This window comes from Onychostoma macrolepis, chromosome 23, assembly GCF_012432095.1.
Source record: "Onychostoma macrolepis isolate SWU-2019 chromosome 23, ASM1243209v1, whole genome shotgun sequence".
Classification (NCBI taxonomy): domain Eukaryota; kingdom Metazoa; phylum Chordata; class Actinopteri; order Cypriniformes; family Cyprinidae; genus Onychostoma; species Onychostoma macrolepis.
Window position 1 is genome coordinate 12,319,418 of NC_081177.1, and position 16,773 is coordinate 12,336,190.

General features: G+C 34.8%; 1 protein-coding gene across 6 annotated transcripts in view; it reads left to right on the forward strand.

Moving 5' to 3' along the window:
• Positions 1–15,498, forward strand: part of kif1b (kinesin family member 1B) — a 74,119-nt gene extending 58,621 nt beyond the window's left edge. For all 6 annotated transcript variants that reach the window (XM_058762254.1, XM_058762258.1, XM_058762256.1 and 3 more), the window contains 15 exons: positions 2,144–2,252; positions 2,393–2,459; positions 3,482–3,566; positions 3,736–3,841; positions 6,945–7,059; positions 7,151–7,284; positions 7,726–7,787; positions 8,627–8,772; positions 8,904–9,146; positions 9,278–9,349; positions 9,475–9,575; positions 9,655–9,807; positions 10,289–10,481; positions 10,573–10,691; positions 12,585–15,498. In XM_058762254.1, coding sequence (XP_058618237.1) covers positions 2,144–2,252; positions 2,393–2,459; positions 3,482–3,566; positions 3,736–3,841; positions 6,945–7,059; positions 7,151–7,284; positions 7,726–7,787; positions 8,627–8,772; positions 8,904–9,146; positions 9,278–9,349; positions 9,475–9,575; positions 9,655–9,807; positions 10,289–10,481; positions 10,573–10,691; positions 12,585–12,627 — 1,748 coding nt within the window. In that variant the 3' untranslated portion in view covers positions 12,628–15,498. The remainder of the gene's footprint in view (positions 1–2,143; positions 2,253–2,392; positions 2,460–3,481; positions 3,567–3,735; positions 3,842–6,944; positions 7,060–7,150; positions 7,285–7,725; positions 7,788–8,626; positions 8,773–8,903; positions 9,147–9,277; positions 9,350–9,474; positions 9,576–9,654; positions 9,808–10,288; positions 10,482–10,572; positions 10,692–12,584) is intronic.
• The last annotated feature ends 1,275 nt before the right edge of the window (positions 15,499–16,773 follow it).

The window sequence follows — 16,773 nt, forward strand, 5'->3', positions numbered from 1 at the left end:
AAAACCGAGGCTGTAGCCTTGAAGTGTCATCAATCCTGACGGTGTATTGATCTTCACCCCGAGTTGTCAGTCTTTTATATCGCGATATGAATCTAGAGGTGCTACAGCTCAGTTGGAGATAATTGGAAAAGCTGTAGAGCTCTTTGTGATTTATAGATTGTAGACGCAAAGTGTAAAAACACCCTCTTTTAACACCTGTCATATAAAATTTCATTCAAAGAGCTGTTAAAAGTGGTTTGAGTCTCCATGTGCCACTCAGGAATTGAAATAATAATAATAAATAATAATAATCCCCTAAAAAGGTAGGAATTTTGTAGCTTAAGATAACAAAATAGTCTAAATGGCATTTGACAGCCATAAAGTGTGCATTTTTACTAACATTTTGAACATTATATTTAGCGTTTCTTTATTTTGTGTATATAGAATATTTATATATATAATTTGTTTTAATAGTAAATATATATTTAATGTTTATTATATATAATACATTACTGTTTAAAAGTTTGGTGTTGGTACAATTTATTTATTTATTTATTTTTAAGTCTCTTAAGTAGTCTCACCAAGACTCCATTGATCAAAAATACTGTAATATTGTGAAATATAACTATTTAATCAACAGTTTTCTTTTTTTATTACATTTCAAAATGTAATTTATTCCTGTGACAGCAAATCTGAATTTTCTGCAGGCATTACTCCAGTCTCCAGTGTCACATGATCCTTAAGAAATCATTCTAATATGCTGATTTGGTGCTCAAGAAACACTTATTAGCAGCAATGATGAAAAAAGTGTTGTGCTGCATATAATATTTTTGTAAAACATTGATACTTTTTTAGGATTCTCTGACAAATAGAAAATTCAAAAGCAGCATTTATTTCATATATATATATATGCGCCACTTTGAATGGTGGTCCATATTTTTATATTTTATCTTCAAAAGAAAGAAATGCTACTTTGAGATATAAAATTTTGTTATAATGCAGACAATTTTGTTAAAATGCGTACATTAAGCGTCCAAATAGTTTTTGGGGCAACTGCGTACTTCATCTTTTCTGTTTCTCACATACATTTAACTCCATCTTTGTCTCTTTTATTTCAATCCTCATCCTCACCACTCTCACCTGGTGTCATCTGCCCAGACCACACACGTAAGATCGAGTTGATCAGGTACCTGATGAGCGGGTACATGCACGGCCAGGTGTTGGACACGCTCTCAGAGCACGCCAACGCACTGGCCTCCACGGCCGTCGCCAGCCTGGAGGAAGGGGCAGATGAGCTGTCCCACTTCCCCTTCCTCCCTGTACCCAACAGCCCCGTTTTTAGAGTGCGCAAACACGATGGTTGGTACAGAGCCTCAAAGGCGCAGAATAGTGTAGATTGATAGTGATTGGCTCTGTGCTGTGCTTTAATGTACTGTGACTCCAGTGTCGCCCTTCATCCCCACCCGATGACAGAATCCCCGTGGATGTTCTTTTAAATGTAGATATTCCTGATCCTGAAGATAAGCTAGAAAGGCTTTTCCTTGAGCTGCTGTGTTTTTAAGTGTCACTCTCCCTTATTTTCCCTCCCTGGTTGATCTAGACGCCAACGACAGCTGCTTGGTGTTTCCTTTTGTGTTACTTTGAAACCGTACTGCTAATTAAATCATGTTAGGTGTTTTCCATATGTTCTTTCTAGCTTCCCTCAAGAAGCTTTTTTTTTTTTTTTACACAAATGACATGAGTTACACAAGTGTTTTTCTTCCGTCTCTGAGCATAAGGTTTCCTGCAGCTTTCCCCCAGCGCCATTGTCTCCCACCTCATCATACTGTAGAAACACAGCAGACGGCTGCAGGAAATGGAGTGCCGCCCTTCAGCTGCAGTTTTAGGAGCAAATCTGGCTGTATTGATTTTCCCGATGTAGTGTAGAATTTCTAGTGGCCGATTTTCCAAAGCGTACATTATGACCCTCCTTTTAAGCTGATGCTTTGTGTTTTCTCACATTACGTGACTCATGCTCATATTGTTTATCTGTCACATTCTGCGCTTTTTTTATGGATATTTATAGAACCTGGCCTTTTTAGTAAATGAATTAGGCTTATTTTAAATACATCAGCCATATGGTACTTAGTATTTCTGCCCTATTAATGTTCAACTTTCCTTGCAGTGCCAGCCACCAAACTGAACACCATTACCAAGTCTAACCTGGGTCAGTGTGTGAGCAAGTATGACCTGCTGGCCTGGTTCGAGATCAGTGAACTGGAGCCCACTGGAGAGTAAGTGAACTGTATATACACATCTCAATTTGTATATTTATTTCATATATGTTCATAATATATTGTACAAGCATTTTGTATAAATATGTTGCTATAAAGTCTGTTTGCAATTTATATAAATTGTGTGTTGTGTATTGCAGTTACATCCCAGCAGTAGTAGATCACACAGGAGGTCTTCCCTGTCATGGCACGTACCTTTTGCACCAGGTATTTATTCTTTCTATTTATGCTTTAACTAATAGGAGTATAAATATTTTCTTTTAAAATTGAATGGCTTCCATTCTTCTTTTGACATTATTATTATTATTATTATTATTATTATTATCATCACCTAATTATATTTATACACTACCAGTCAAAAATGTTTGAACAGTAAGATTTTTAATGTTTTTCAAAGAAGTCTCACCAAGCCTGCATTTATTTGATCCAAAGTACAGCAAAAACTTTGAAATATTTTTACTATTTAAAATAACTGTTTTCTATTTGAATATATTTTAAAATGTAATTTTATTCCTGTGATTTCAAAGCTGAATTTTTAGCATCATTACTGCAGTCACACGATTCTTCAAAAATCATTCTAATATTCTGATTTGCTGCTCAAAAAACTATTATTATTATTATTATGTTGAAAACAGCTGAGTAGAATTTTTTTTTTTAAGGTTTCTTTGATGAATAGAGAGTTCAGAAGAACAGCATTTATCTGAAATAGAAATCTTTTGTAACATTACAGATGTCTTTTATCGTCTTTTATCTGTGTAAGCTTTTTAAATAGTAAAAATATGTCACAGTATTGCTGCATTTTGCATCAAAAAAATGCTGGCTTGGTGAGCAAAAGAGAAAAAATATTAAAAATCTTATTGTTCAAAAACATTTGACTGGTAGTGTATATATTCAAATATATGCTGTACATACAAATATGATGTACTAGAAACATGCAAAAGCAATAGATTAGAAAAATGTATTAAACACGGTGCATAATATTAAATTATAACTGAATATTAAATTCTATTATCAATTCATAAAATTTTCATAGATCTGTGCATTGCAATGCACTTTGGTCTTGTGCATCATGTTGTTCTGTCTCCCTGTTCTATTAATATTGAATTCTCTCAGTTGCTGTCAGTAAATCTGTAGTTTAGCTTAAGGATGATGTTCAGTGTCCTTAGCCAAGGACACATAAATGATTCAAACTGAGATTGCTTTTTCTAACCTGTTGTTTATGCTTTCAGGGCATTCAGCGTAGAATAACAGTCACTCTGATCCATGAGAAGGGCAGTGAGCTGCATTGGAAGGACGTCAGAGAGCTGGTGGTTGGTCAGTATAATTAATTTTGTCCTAAAATCTTAAATGGAAGAAATAATTGCTGTTAGCAAAGCTGGATTGTTCTGTTGACCAATCAGAAGCCATGACTTGATATAACCATTTTATAAAGAGTATATTAAAGGCTACAGCCATCTCACATCGATTGTTGTGTCTGTTGTAGGTCGAATTAGAAATAAGCCAGAAGTGGATGATTCAGCTGCAGACGCAGTCCTGTCTCTCAACATCATCTCAGCTAAAAACTTGAAATCTTCTCACAACTCCAGCAGGTGTGTTTAGTTTGTTTATATAGCACAATAAAACAACAGTTGTTGACCATTGTGCCGTACAAAAATTGTAAAATCAAAATAATAAAACACCAATCAAAACAACAAAACTGCATACGATGACATGGTACATACAGAGGAAAAACAAGCTCGGGATGACTTAAATATTATAAACCTTTTCTAAAAGGTGGATTTTCAGTTTTACCTTAAAGAGAGATTCTGCAGGGATAATCCTATTAGATAAAGGTCGGCTATTCCACAATTTGGGCCAACTATGGCAAAAGCCCAGTCTCCCTTTCTTTTTAACCGTGATCTGGGAACCTTTAACAGTTTCTGATTTGGTTACATTAAACATCTAGCAGATATGTTAACAGTCACAAGTTCAGATAAATAACCATGTTCTGTTCGCTCTTCACATTTGACAGCCTATTAAATCAAGTGCTAAGTTTAGTTCATCTGTCGGCAGACAGTGGAAAGTTGTCTGTTTCTGCTCTGCTCACCTAATGCAAATGCATTTACCTAACTGCTTAGAATTCAGGAGAGCATGTTGAATATGAGTCACTGTTGGCGTCAGTGAGAGGGACGAATCCTGCAGCGAGCAAGAGAGCCAGCTAGTGGACCAAATGAGAAACAGCAATTTAACCAATATGCTCGATTTATTATGAAAATGTGCTTGTTGTGTTCTTTTAATGTTGCCAGTTTGCTTTTTTCATTTATTTCCTTTGCCTGTTTAATCTGAATGCTGCTTTTTTGTCTTTTAATTTGTGATTATTTCTGTTGCCTGACTGTTTCTGCTTGTTTTGTCTCTTTTTGTTCTCGTCCTTCTCCTGCTGCGGTTGGACTCTTGGTTTTGCCCAGCCTTTGTATTGATAGCGATATAGCTAGGTATCAGAACCACCTCATAAAGCATTTTTACCATTAAAGTGCTTTATGAGACATTTGTGATCTGTAGGTGTAACGGTAGTAAAATTATGTGTCATAGTTTTTCTGCTTCTCTCTGAACTCATTCTACATGATAGTATGAATCAAGTTGAATTTGCAAAAGAGATTTTTTCTAATAATCAAAATGATGCAAAAATGCAAAATCAAGATTTTATTCTATTGGCCCTGAACTATTTTTTTTTGTTTGTTTTGTAACTTGTTTTTTAATAGTTTTCAACCTTGTTGAGAACCTTTTAGTATGCTATATGGTTATTTAATATAATATTTGCTTTTATATGCATGTAAATTAATATAGATTTTGCCCTTTTTAAAGATAAAATAGCCCATTAAATTAATATAAAATAAAATTATAAGAAAATAAATATATATTAAATGAAATCTATGTTTTCTGTTACTAAGAAAATGACCGTTGTAAAATTACTATAGTATGTTTTTTTTTTTTTTTTTATTTATTTATTTATTTTTTTTTAAGTTTGGTAAAAAAAAATTACATTTGTAAAAGTTAGTTGGAAAAAAGTAAAAAAAAAAAAAATCCTTGCTTTTGCATGCATCACCTCACTTTACAACTATGAAGTAGATGAGCTTTTGCCACCACATTTCTTTAATCAAAGAAAATGAATGTAGGTGTGACATTTAAATTTAATAATGCTCTGCATTCACTATATTACTAAATTTGGCTTGTTAGCAGCTGAATCGATGAGTCTAGATACAGATGCAGGCAAGCCTTTATGCATTTATCTGCCATTTAAACAGTGAAATGAGAACAAGAGAGGGAGGTGAGTGAGTGGAGAAAGAGATACAAGGATATTTGAGGATGAGTCACCTGCACCAATCTCTCTCTCCGTTTCTCTCTGTCTCAATGTCTGTTCATATAAATCTTGTGCCTTTGCTTATAGTCATCACTGCGCTGTAGTCCTGAGTCACACACAAGCACACTGCTTCCTCACAGTCTGCTTCAAGCTCACAGCAGATCACTAATAATGTAGCACCTGCCAACACTCTTGTTGTGTTCATCGCTATGTGACTCGAACACATCAACAAACTATTTAGGCACAGAGATCTCCCAACACCGCGTGATGCAGCTGGCATTACACCTCATGTTTTTCACAGTGTTAGAGGAGATTGCCTGTCCATCAGCACCATCTGTCAGCTGAAAGTTTGTAGGCAGCATAACTAAAGTGTTTATTGTGAGAACCTGATGCTTATAGATATTCACTGCCTTGTGCAGTTTAAAGTCAGCATGAAATCAAAACTGAACCCATTTACTTTCTTAATTCATAGTTTTGGTATTACTGTGAATAATTCATTGGTGAATGTTAAATAAAGTGTTAAATTAAGTAAAAATACCATTTGTTCATTTGAAAAATCTTGCAGGTATGCTACCGTTTAAAAGTTTTGGGGTCTGTAAGATTTTTTTTTCTGCATTTATTTGATCAGAAATACAATATAAACAGTAATATTGTGAATTATTATTATTATTATTATTATTATTATTATTATTATTTAAAATCACTGTTTTCTGTTGTAATATATTTTAAAATGTAACTTATTCCTGTGATGCAAAGCTGAATTTTCAGCATCATTACTCCAGTCTTCAGTGTCACATGATCCTTCTGAAATCATTCTAATATGCTGATTTGCTGCTCAAGAAACATTTCTTATTATTACTAATGTTGAAAACAGTTGTGCTGCTTAATATTTTTGGGGAAACATAATAGATTTTTTTAAAGATTCTTTGATGAATAGAAAGTTCAAGAGAACACTATTTATTTAAAATATATTTTTGAAACAAAGGCCTTTCTGTCACACATGATTATTTTAATGCATCCTTGCTGAATAAAAGTATCTGTTTGTTTTACAAAAAAAGACCCCAAACTTTTTGAACGGTTGTGTAACTTTTCATGATCCAGTCAATGGATAAATCCTGCCCTACATTTTTTCCTCTCACTGTATATTGTTTCTCTCAGAAATGTCTTATTAGAGAAGTAAAGTGGGCTGTGAATATAATTTCATGTTGTCTTTAAGTGCATCCACACTCAAACACATGCTAAAACAGTAGTGTACGACGCAATTAATCAATTCAGCACCAGTAAATATCTAAAATATCATTCTATGGATATTGTTTCTGAAGCCTAAAAAATCAAATGCATTTCTTCCTGTTCAGGACGTTCTACCGGTTCGAGGCTGTCTGGGACAGCTCCCTGCACAACTCTCTCCTGCTGAACCGTGTCACTCCCTACGGAGAGAAGATTTACATGACCCTGTCAGCCTATCTGGAGGTCAGCCTCGACTCTTTTTAAATGACTGGTTCTTTAGAAAGAGGTTAAACGGTATATAGTACTGACATATGTGCTAACCACTCCTCTGCAGCTTGATCACTGCATCCAGCCTGCCATCATTACCAAGGACATCTGCATGGTCTTCTACTCCCGAGATGCTAAGATCTCTCCTCCACGCTCCCTGAGGAACCTATTCGGCAGTGGTTACTCCAAAACCCCTGACTGGTAAAAAAAAATAAAAATAAAAAAGGCTTATTTTATCTCTTTTACCACAAAAAAAAGCTCAAATGTGTCTAAAGGTTAATATACATAAAACACTTTTAGGACACATCCTGAATTTTTGGCATGCTGTACTCCGTCAAAAACTATTTTAAATAGCATTTTAGCAAGTCTTATCTAAGACTACATGGAATATTTATAGTGTTAAATTAATTTCTTATACTGTAGCATTATTTTAAATTAATTAGTGAAGGCAACATATTAAAAATGGTGGAAATGAAATGGCAACTAGTTGCAGTACACACTTCCTTATGCATTTATATAAATTTTAAGCTGAAATTGTGATATTGGACATCTTATGAATCAACTCTCCAGAAATGTGCTTTTTGTTAAAAAATTTAAGTAAAGAAACTTTGCTAACACTGTTCTCTGTTGTTTCCATTACAGTAATAAAGTGACTGGAATCTATGAGCTTAGCTTATGCAAAATAGCTGACACAGGAAGCCCAGGTAAGATATTCTTGAAAATACTAGCCGTTTGTTCAAATTGAGAAAAAATAAATAAATAAATAAATAAATAAATAATTATATATATATATATATATATATATATATATATATATATATATATATATATATATATATATATATATATACACACACACATATACATGTTTTTATTTAGCGAGGATGCATTAAATTGAACAAAAGTGACAGTAAAGATATTTCTAATGTTACAAAATATTTCCGTTTCAAATAAATGCTGTTCTTTTGAATTTGACATTTATCAAAGTCTTGGTTAAAAAAACGTATCACAGTTTCCACAAAAATATTAAGCTGCTGTTTTCAACATTGATGATAATAAGAGATATTTCTTGAGCAGCAAATCTGCATATTAGAATGATTTCTGAAGGATCACGTGATGCTAAAGGCTGGAGTAATGACTGTTGAAAATTCAGCTTTGCCAATATGAATTATATTTAAAAATATTAAAAAAAACTTTTTATTTGAAACTGTAATAATATTAAAGTCTACTGTATTTTGATCAAATAAATTCAGCCATGCTGAGCATAAGAGACTTCTTTTGAAAACATAAAAAAAATAATCAACTACAAACTTCTGAATGGTATTGTAAATTATTTATATGGAATATTTATAAAATATTTTACAAATAATTTATAAACATATACAGACATTAGGAAAAATTTTAAATAAAGACATTTCAAAGTTTGATTTTTTTTTTTTAATTTATAAAATTGATTTCTAGTTTATTCTGTGTAATGTTAGGGATTTTGCATATTGATATATTGGGCCTGCTATATTGAATCAACTCAATTGTTCATTTTCAGGTATGCAGCGACGGAGACGAAAGGTTCTGGATACATCTGTGGCCTATGTGCGTGGAGAGGAGAACCTGGCAGGCTGGAGACCCAGAGGAGACAGTCTGATCCTGGAGCACCAGTGGGAGCTGGAGAAACTCGAGCAGTTGCATGAGGTGAGCACAGAAGACAAAAGATCACGACTGAGCACTGCCACACTTCTTGCTGCCTGTGTTCATCTGCATAAGAATATCTTGACAGGCAGTGGTGATCTTCAGACACTGATTCCCATTTGTGTCCATGTCAGGTGGAGAAGACACGTCACCTGCTGCTGCTCCGTGAGAAACTGGGTGAGACGCCGCCTCCTAAATGCCTGAGCGACTCTCTGTCTCCCAGTCTGAGCAGCGGCACCCTCAGCACCTCCACCAGCATCTCCTCCCAGATCTCCTCCACCACCTTTGAGAGCGCCATCACGCCCAGTGAGAGCAGCGGATACGACTCCACAGACATCGAGAGCTTGGTAGACCGTGAGAAGGAGCTGGCCACTAAGGTAAGAAACCTTGTTTTTAAAAAAAATCAGATTGTTAAATACCGTGTTCCATTTAAAGTCAAATATGAGATATTTCTGGTTTATTTTGTGTGACTTAAAATTTGTGTTCATGTCTTTTTAATTCTTTGCAGTGCCTCCGTCTCCTGACACACACTTTCAACAGTGAATACAACCAGATGTGCAACAGCATCAGTGACTGCAAGGTAACCTCAACTTGAACAATGAAATACAACCAGTTTGTATGAATTGGAACATATCGGAATATATTGGAACATATCCACTTGAATGAATCAATTTAAAAAAAACAACTGTTTTCTGTTTCTTTCAGTTGTCGGATATCTCTCCTATGGGCCGTGATCCATCCGTCACCAGTTTCAGCAGTGCTACGCTCACACCCTCCTCCACCTGCCCCTCTTTGTCAGACTCTCGGTATGTACAGTTCACAAACAATAAGCTCAAAATACAGTCTTCTAAAAGTTAAGGATCCTAAAACATCTGTCTTGTCCAGGACCCCTGAAGCTAACTCTCGTGCCACTAGCCCCTCATGCTCAGACTATGAGAACTTCCCCATGGTGCCCATTCTAGAAACGTCCTACCTGGCCCGCGCCGGCAAACACGAGTTCCTCAACCTTGTGCCTGATATTGAGGAAATGAGACCTGGGTGAGAGTTTTGATATAGCTGACACATTTATTTTTGTTTATTCCATTCTCACAACAATCAAGATGAATTTGAACACTTAAATCATTCGGTTAAGCTGCTTTGTGTCATAGTTTTCTTTAGAGCTGCAAAACGATTAATCGCGATTAATCACATTCAAAATAAAAGTTTGTTTACATACTATATGTGTGTGTGTACTGTGTATATTTATTATGTGTATATATAAATACACACACATGTACATGTATATATTTAGGAAAAATATGTAAGATTTATGTATAAAATATTTATATTTATATATAATATAAATTTATATACAAGTATAATGTTGTTTTTTTAAATATATACACGTGTGTATTTATAGATGCATAATAAAAATACACTACACACACACATGCGATTAATCTCCCTAGTTTCCTTTAATGGGGCAGCAGAGATTGTACAATAATATGCTGGACTGACGTGTCCTCTTGTGTTCACTCAGGTCTGTGGTATCTAAGAAGGGATTCCTCAGTTTCATGGAGCCCCGCTCCAACTCCTGGGTAAAGCACTTTGTGGTGGTTCGTCGGCCATACGTGTTCATCTACAACAACGACAAGGACCCAGTAGAGAGGGGAGTGCTGAATTTATCCACTGCCCAGGTGGAATACAGTGAAGACCAGCAGGCCATGCTCAAGGTAAAGCCTCACCTGCTATGCGGAAATGCACTGTTTTTCCTGTAATATATGTCAGTTGAATGCCTGATTGTTGCTGTTTGATGGCTTGCAGACGCCTAATACATTCGCTGTGTGCACCAAGCACAGAGGGATCCTCCTCCAGGCCAACAATGACAAAGACATGAACGACTGGCTGTATGCCTTTAACCCACTGCTAGCAGGAACAATAAGGTACACATCCCAACTTTTCCCAGAAACCTAGATCATCTAGAATGAACCTAGTCTAGTCTGGACTAAACTGACCACCTCTTTGAAAGGGGTTCTCTTCTGGTCCTCTCTGGAAAAAAAATCTAACATTTAGTGTCCTTAAAAGTAATGGCATAGCATTGTGTAACAAAATATCAATCTGAGTGGCATTTATTTTACAGGAATGTGGCACAAACAAATGCTTAACTATATAATATATAAAAACACCAGGATTATTATAGTTAACTAAAACTAAAACCAAATATGTTTCATGAACTACAATAAACTGACTATATGTATTATTTTTAGCAAGTCTTGTGAAATTTGGCCTCATATTAGGCCAAAGACTGCATAGAATATTTATACTGTTAATTAATTAGTGAAGGCAACATTTAAAAAATGGGGAAAATTAAATGGCAAGCATATATTAGCTTACATTATTTTCTTGTAGTTTAAAAAAACTAAAATAAAATCATTAACTATACTGTAAAATAAATAAAATACAAACTAATTAAAATGGTAATACAAACTCTTGTATCTCTTCGATACTGAAATTACACAAATACACACACTAATTGTGTTATTAATTTATATAAATATTTAGATTTATATAAATATGATAAAATTGTAGGCATTTAGAAAAATCATTCTTTAAAATATATTTTAAAGAAATATAGTTAGTTATATAACATAATACAGTGCAGTCGCCCTGTCCCATGTGCAGAAGAACACCCCCAGAGCATGATGCTACCACCCCCATGCTTCACAGTAGGGATGGTGTTCTTGGGATGGTACTCATCATTCTTCTTCCTCCAAACACGTTTAGTGGAATTATGACCAAAAAGTTCTATTTTGGTCTCATCTGACCACATGACTTTCTCCCATGACTCCTCTGGATCATCCAAATGGTCATTGACAAACTTAAGTTGGGCCTGGACATGTGCTGGTTTAAGCAGGGGAACCTTCCGTGCCATGCATGATTTCAAACCATGACGTCTTAGTGTATTACCAACAGTAACCTTGGAAACGGTGGTCCCAGCTCTTTTCAGGTCATTGACCAGCTCCTCCCGTGTAGTTCTGGGCTGATTTCTCACCTTTCTTAGGATCATTGAGACCCCACGAGGTGAGATCTTGCATGGAGCCCCAGTCCGAGGGAGATTGACAGTCATGTTTAGCTTCTTCCATTTTCTAATGATTGCTCCAACAGTGGACCTTTTTCACCAAGCTGCTTGGCAATTTCCCGTAGCCCTTTCCAGCCTTGTGGAGGTGTACAATTTTGTCTCTAGTGTCTTTGGACAGCTCTTGGTCTTGGCCATGTTAGTAGTTGGATTCTTACTGATTGTATGGGGTGGACAGGTGTCTTTATGCAGCTAACGACCTCAAACAGGTGCATCTAATTTAGGATAATAAATGGAGTGGAGGTGGACATTTTAAAGGCAGACTAACAGGTCTTTGAGGGTCAGAATTCTAGCTGATAGACAGGTGTTCAAATACTTATTTGCAGCTGTATCATACAAATAAATAGTTAAAAATCATACATTGTGATTTCTGGATTTTTTTTAGATTATGTCTCTCACAGTGGACATGCACCTACGATGACAATTTCAGACCCCTCCATGATTTCTAAGTGGGAGAACTTGCAAAATAGCAGGGTGTTCAAATACTTATTTTCCTCACTGTATGTAGAGAGAAAGAGAAAACTGATTTTGGTTGTGAGAAAAGATGCCACTTGGTTTCATGTTTTGTTTCTAAGAGTCCCATTCGGGCTTTGTGTCTTAAGTATCTAAATACTTTTTAAGGGCTGCTGTTTGTTTGTGTTGTTTTTTTGCCCCTCAAAATTTTCTCTGCTCACCTGACTCTTTCTGTGTTTTCTTACAGGTCAAAGCTGGCGAGGAGACGGTCCAGTCTGATGAAGAACTGAACGAGCGTGCACACGCACAGAGATAGTGCTCATTTCTCTCTGTCTACCTTTACAACGTACCAAGTGTGTTAACACTTCTAAATCTTTGTGGTTCTTGACGGTTTCTCTTGTATGTAGACCTGTGGCTCTGTTCTCCTCTCCAGCAAATGAACTTTCAGTTCCTAAACACCAACTGTCCCCTTCCTTCCTCCCTCCCTCCCTCCCTCCTCCTCCTCCTCCTCCCCTCTCTATTGTGTTATTGATTGGATTTACTCTGTCTTCAGTTTTGTTCTTTGTCATAACAGAACCTCCTTCAAGTAGCATGTTGTAATAGTCTATTTGTGTGTGCACGAATCTTCAGAGCAGGTTCTGCTTTCTCTTGAGTTACGCTCGTCTGGAAACTTCATCCTTACAGTGTTGTCTGCTAGGAACATCTTACCCTCAGGAGAAAGTTGGTTTGCTATAAAACCCCTTAGGCAATGAGTAAAAAAAAAAAAATATTAATATAAATAATATCTAAAATATTCCGTATTTAATTATCACAAAATCAACTTTCTCTAAAAGAAAATATACAAAACAAATAGCTTTGCTCCAGATGTTGCTTAAAAAAAGATTTTTAAATGAACCAAAGCACTTCTTGAAGATGCTTAATTTTCTAAACAAAGAAATTGACCCTTAAACTGAATGTTATTGCAGTATTGGTTTAATGGATTTGCTGAATTGAAGCAAGCCGCGGTAGTTGGGACGTTGACCATGTACATACAGCCGTTTACTCGCAATGTATTTGCTTGACATTAATTCCACATATCAAGGACATAAAACATACCATTAGCAAAGTACAGTATGTAATCATAAGACGTATAATACCAGGGAAAGAAAATGATGGTGATGATCTCTCACATATCGCTCTTTCGGTAGCCTACAGGAGTATTCTGCTCGATTTAAACGATTTCCTCAGTAGATTAGGTTTAAAAAAAAAAAACAAATGGTGCAAAAGAATTACCTTTACACAGAACAACTGACCGAATGAATCCATTTGTACATAACGTTCAGGATTACTGTGCTTAACGCTACTCATGACGAGACATGATGCATTATGGGTTTCTGTCCTTGTTATTGTATTACTGAAACCATTTTCTGGCAGTTTTAGCAAGAAAGATCTGATGGTTTTGCTTCAGTGAGATACTGATTTGATAGGTTACAGTTAACGAAATGACGGATTGAATTATTTGTGTGGTTTATTTTTGCTGGTCAGCAGGATCATTAAACCAGCCTACATTCCCCTTGAGAATGAGCAGGATCACTTTTTAATATTATTGAACATTTATCATGTATCTCTACTGATTATCTTAACTTATTTTTATTAACATGTGATCAGTGTTTTACATTATACAATGGAAGGCAAGAAGGGCACCTTTCCTCATTTTTATTCAGCTGTTCTTCTTTACTTGTTTGAGCAGACCAAGTTTGACCACTAAAACAGTTTGATCACTGTCAGTAGAAATTGGGCCATTTGTGCCATTCACTGCAGTGCAGTGTGCGTCTGCAGTGAGGAAAAAGGGATGGTAGTGTTCTGCTTTTTGTAATGTTTTTGTTTTGAAAATCTTTGCTCTGTGCATTTGAAGACATGCAGTCAAGACACACATGCTGAAGTTAGCAGTGATTCAGTTTGATGGTGAAGTTTCAGCCATTTGGTTGAGCATATAACAGTCCTCTGGCCAGACAACCAGCAGGAATTACTGTCACACTGTCAGACTGATCACTGTCAATCCTTATGAAGTCAATATTCTTGCTGCATCATACACGGCACTTTCTCTTATTGAAGGAAACACATGAAAATGGCTCGGAAAGTCAAGTCCTTCGGTCAACCAGCCTTTAGGCTTCATCTGAGCTGTTTGATTGTTACATCATCAGTGAAAATGTTCAAATTTAATATTCAGATCCGGCACAGTGTGCGTAACGGTTAGTGAAGGTTAGCGTTGATCTAATTACATGACAAGTGTGATTAATGTTAAAAAAAAACATTTTGCCAGAGCAAAGATTTTTCTTTTTTTATTATTATTTTTTTACCATCTTTGAGTGGTTTGGTTGATTAATATGATATTCATAATGAATTTCATTAACTGTATTTATTGTTTTGCAATGTATATATTTAGTTTGCAGCTCTTTGCACATGTGCTATACAACTAACAGAACAAATAAACTTGAACGATGTTTTTGTTGTTTTCTCGAATGGAAACCAAATGGTTTTAGGTTGTGGTGTTTTTCTCATTGAAGTGGACTTTGAATGTACCTTGCGTTTCACTAAAATTGCATGAATGAAAGACGAGTATCTTAATTAGGGACTGACATGTTGCTGTGCTTCTTATTCTTGAAATAGAAATCTGACTGTGTTACAAGGGCACTTTTTCACATTTAGTCTAGATATGGAGGGCAGAGTTATGATGAGGCCTGTTCATTTTGATTTCTAACATCAGGGAATATATTTTCTAGAAAAATAACATGTTTTGCTTTACCTCTGTTTTTGTGCTCACTCATGCATTTTTTTCCCATGCTGCCTCTGAAGCAACCTTGGCATTACTGTATCACCCCATCAGATGAGCATCACTCCCTCTCATTGTGATGAAACAACAGAAAACAGGCATTAACACTGTACATTATTTGTCAGATTGGCTTCATTTTCATACTTATTTTGTAAATATTTCATGTTGTATGGAACTTGGATTAAAATGTAAATATGTCTCCTGTATTTGTAATAATTATAATCCATTCGCTGTATAGCCTAGACGTGTAATGCATATATCTTAATTCTGTGTATGGTAATCTTGCACCATTGACCTGTTTAGTGAATGAGGTAAAAATAAAATTACAACCAGTGCATTAGACGAACAACGGATCGTGTGTTGTCTCTCTTTTTTTTTTTTCTTTCTCTTTACACAACACTTTGCATTATACATATAGCTTTTATCTTACCTACATTAGAGCTGGATATTGTCTTTCAAAGGTTGTTTAATTAAAGTGACATTTTGCTTGTTATTTCTCACACGATATTACATTATTTGACTTCATAAATTGATATGGCTGGTAATTGTTAGAAGTGTTTTTTTTCTTGGTCTTTTGCCACTTTGTTTTAAAGCAAGCTTGTTTGTTTTTAAGAAATATTATTTTTTTAATTGTATTAAATATTTTAACCTTTTAACAAAAGCATCTAACAAACTAACCAGCTGAGTAAATAAAATATCACATTTGATATAAAAAATATGCTGTAAAATAATATGTAATATTATTAATATAATATTATGTTATAATATTATAATTAATATAAATTTTGTATAACATTGTCTACCTTTTATATTTTACTTCTTTTAACTGATTAGATAACAGATGATGATTATTATTATTATTAAAGGAAAAGATTCTTGTACTCTCATTGTAATATCTCTTAATAAATAACCAGAACATTTACTATATGTGACCCTGGACCCCAAACCAGTCGCACAGGTATATTGGTAGCAATAGCCAACAATACACTGTATGGGTCAAAATTATAGATTTTTCTTTTATGCCAAAAATCATTAGGATATTAAAGTAAAGATCATGTTCCATGAAGATATTTTGTAAGTTTTCTACCGTAAATATATCAAAATTACATTTTTGATTAGTAATAGGCTATGCATTGCTAAGAATTTTATTTTTTTTGCACCCTCAGATTCTAGATTTTCAAATAGTTTTATCTCAGCCAGATATTGTCCTATCATAACGAAAAAAGCGTATTTATTCAGCTTTCAGATGATGTATAAATCTCAATTTCAGAAAATTTACCCTTATGACTGGTTTTGTGGTCCAAGGTCACATATATGAGATACAGTACTGAGCTATATGAAAAAAGATCATCTTGGAAATAATTACATTATTATTATAACATTAGTATATTATTACATTATAATTACATTATCTTGGAAATAATTACGTCAAATACTTATAACTCTGTATTTTTATCATACTATTTAAAAAAAAAATGTAATTAAATTTCGGAAGATGAATGTAGTAATCTATTTAATAATTAATCAATTTGATGAAATTTCATACGTTACACACATCACTACAGTGATGCAACGGTGCTCTACAAAATCAATCGTCGGTCTCAGAGTTCATCAAGAAAAATCT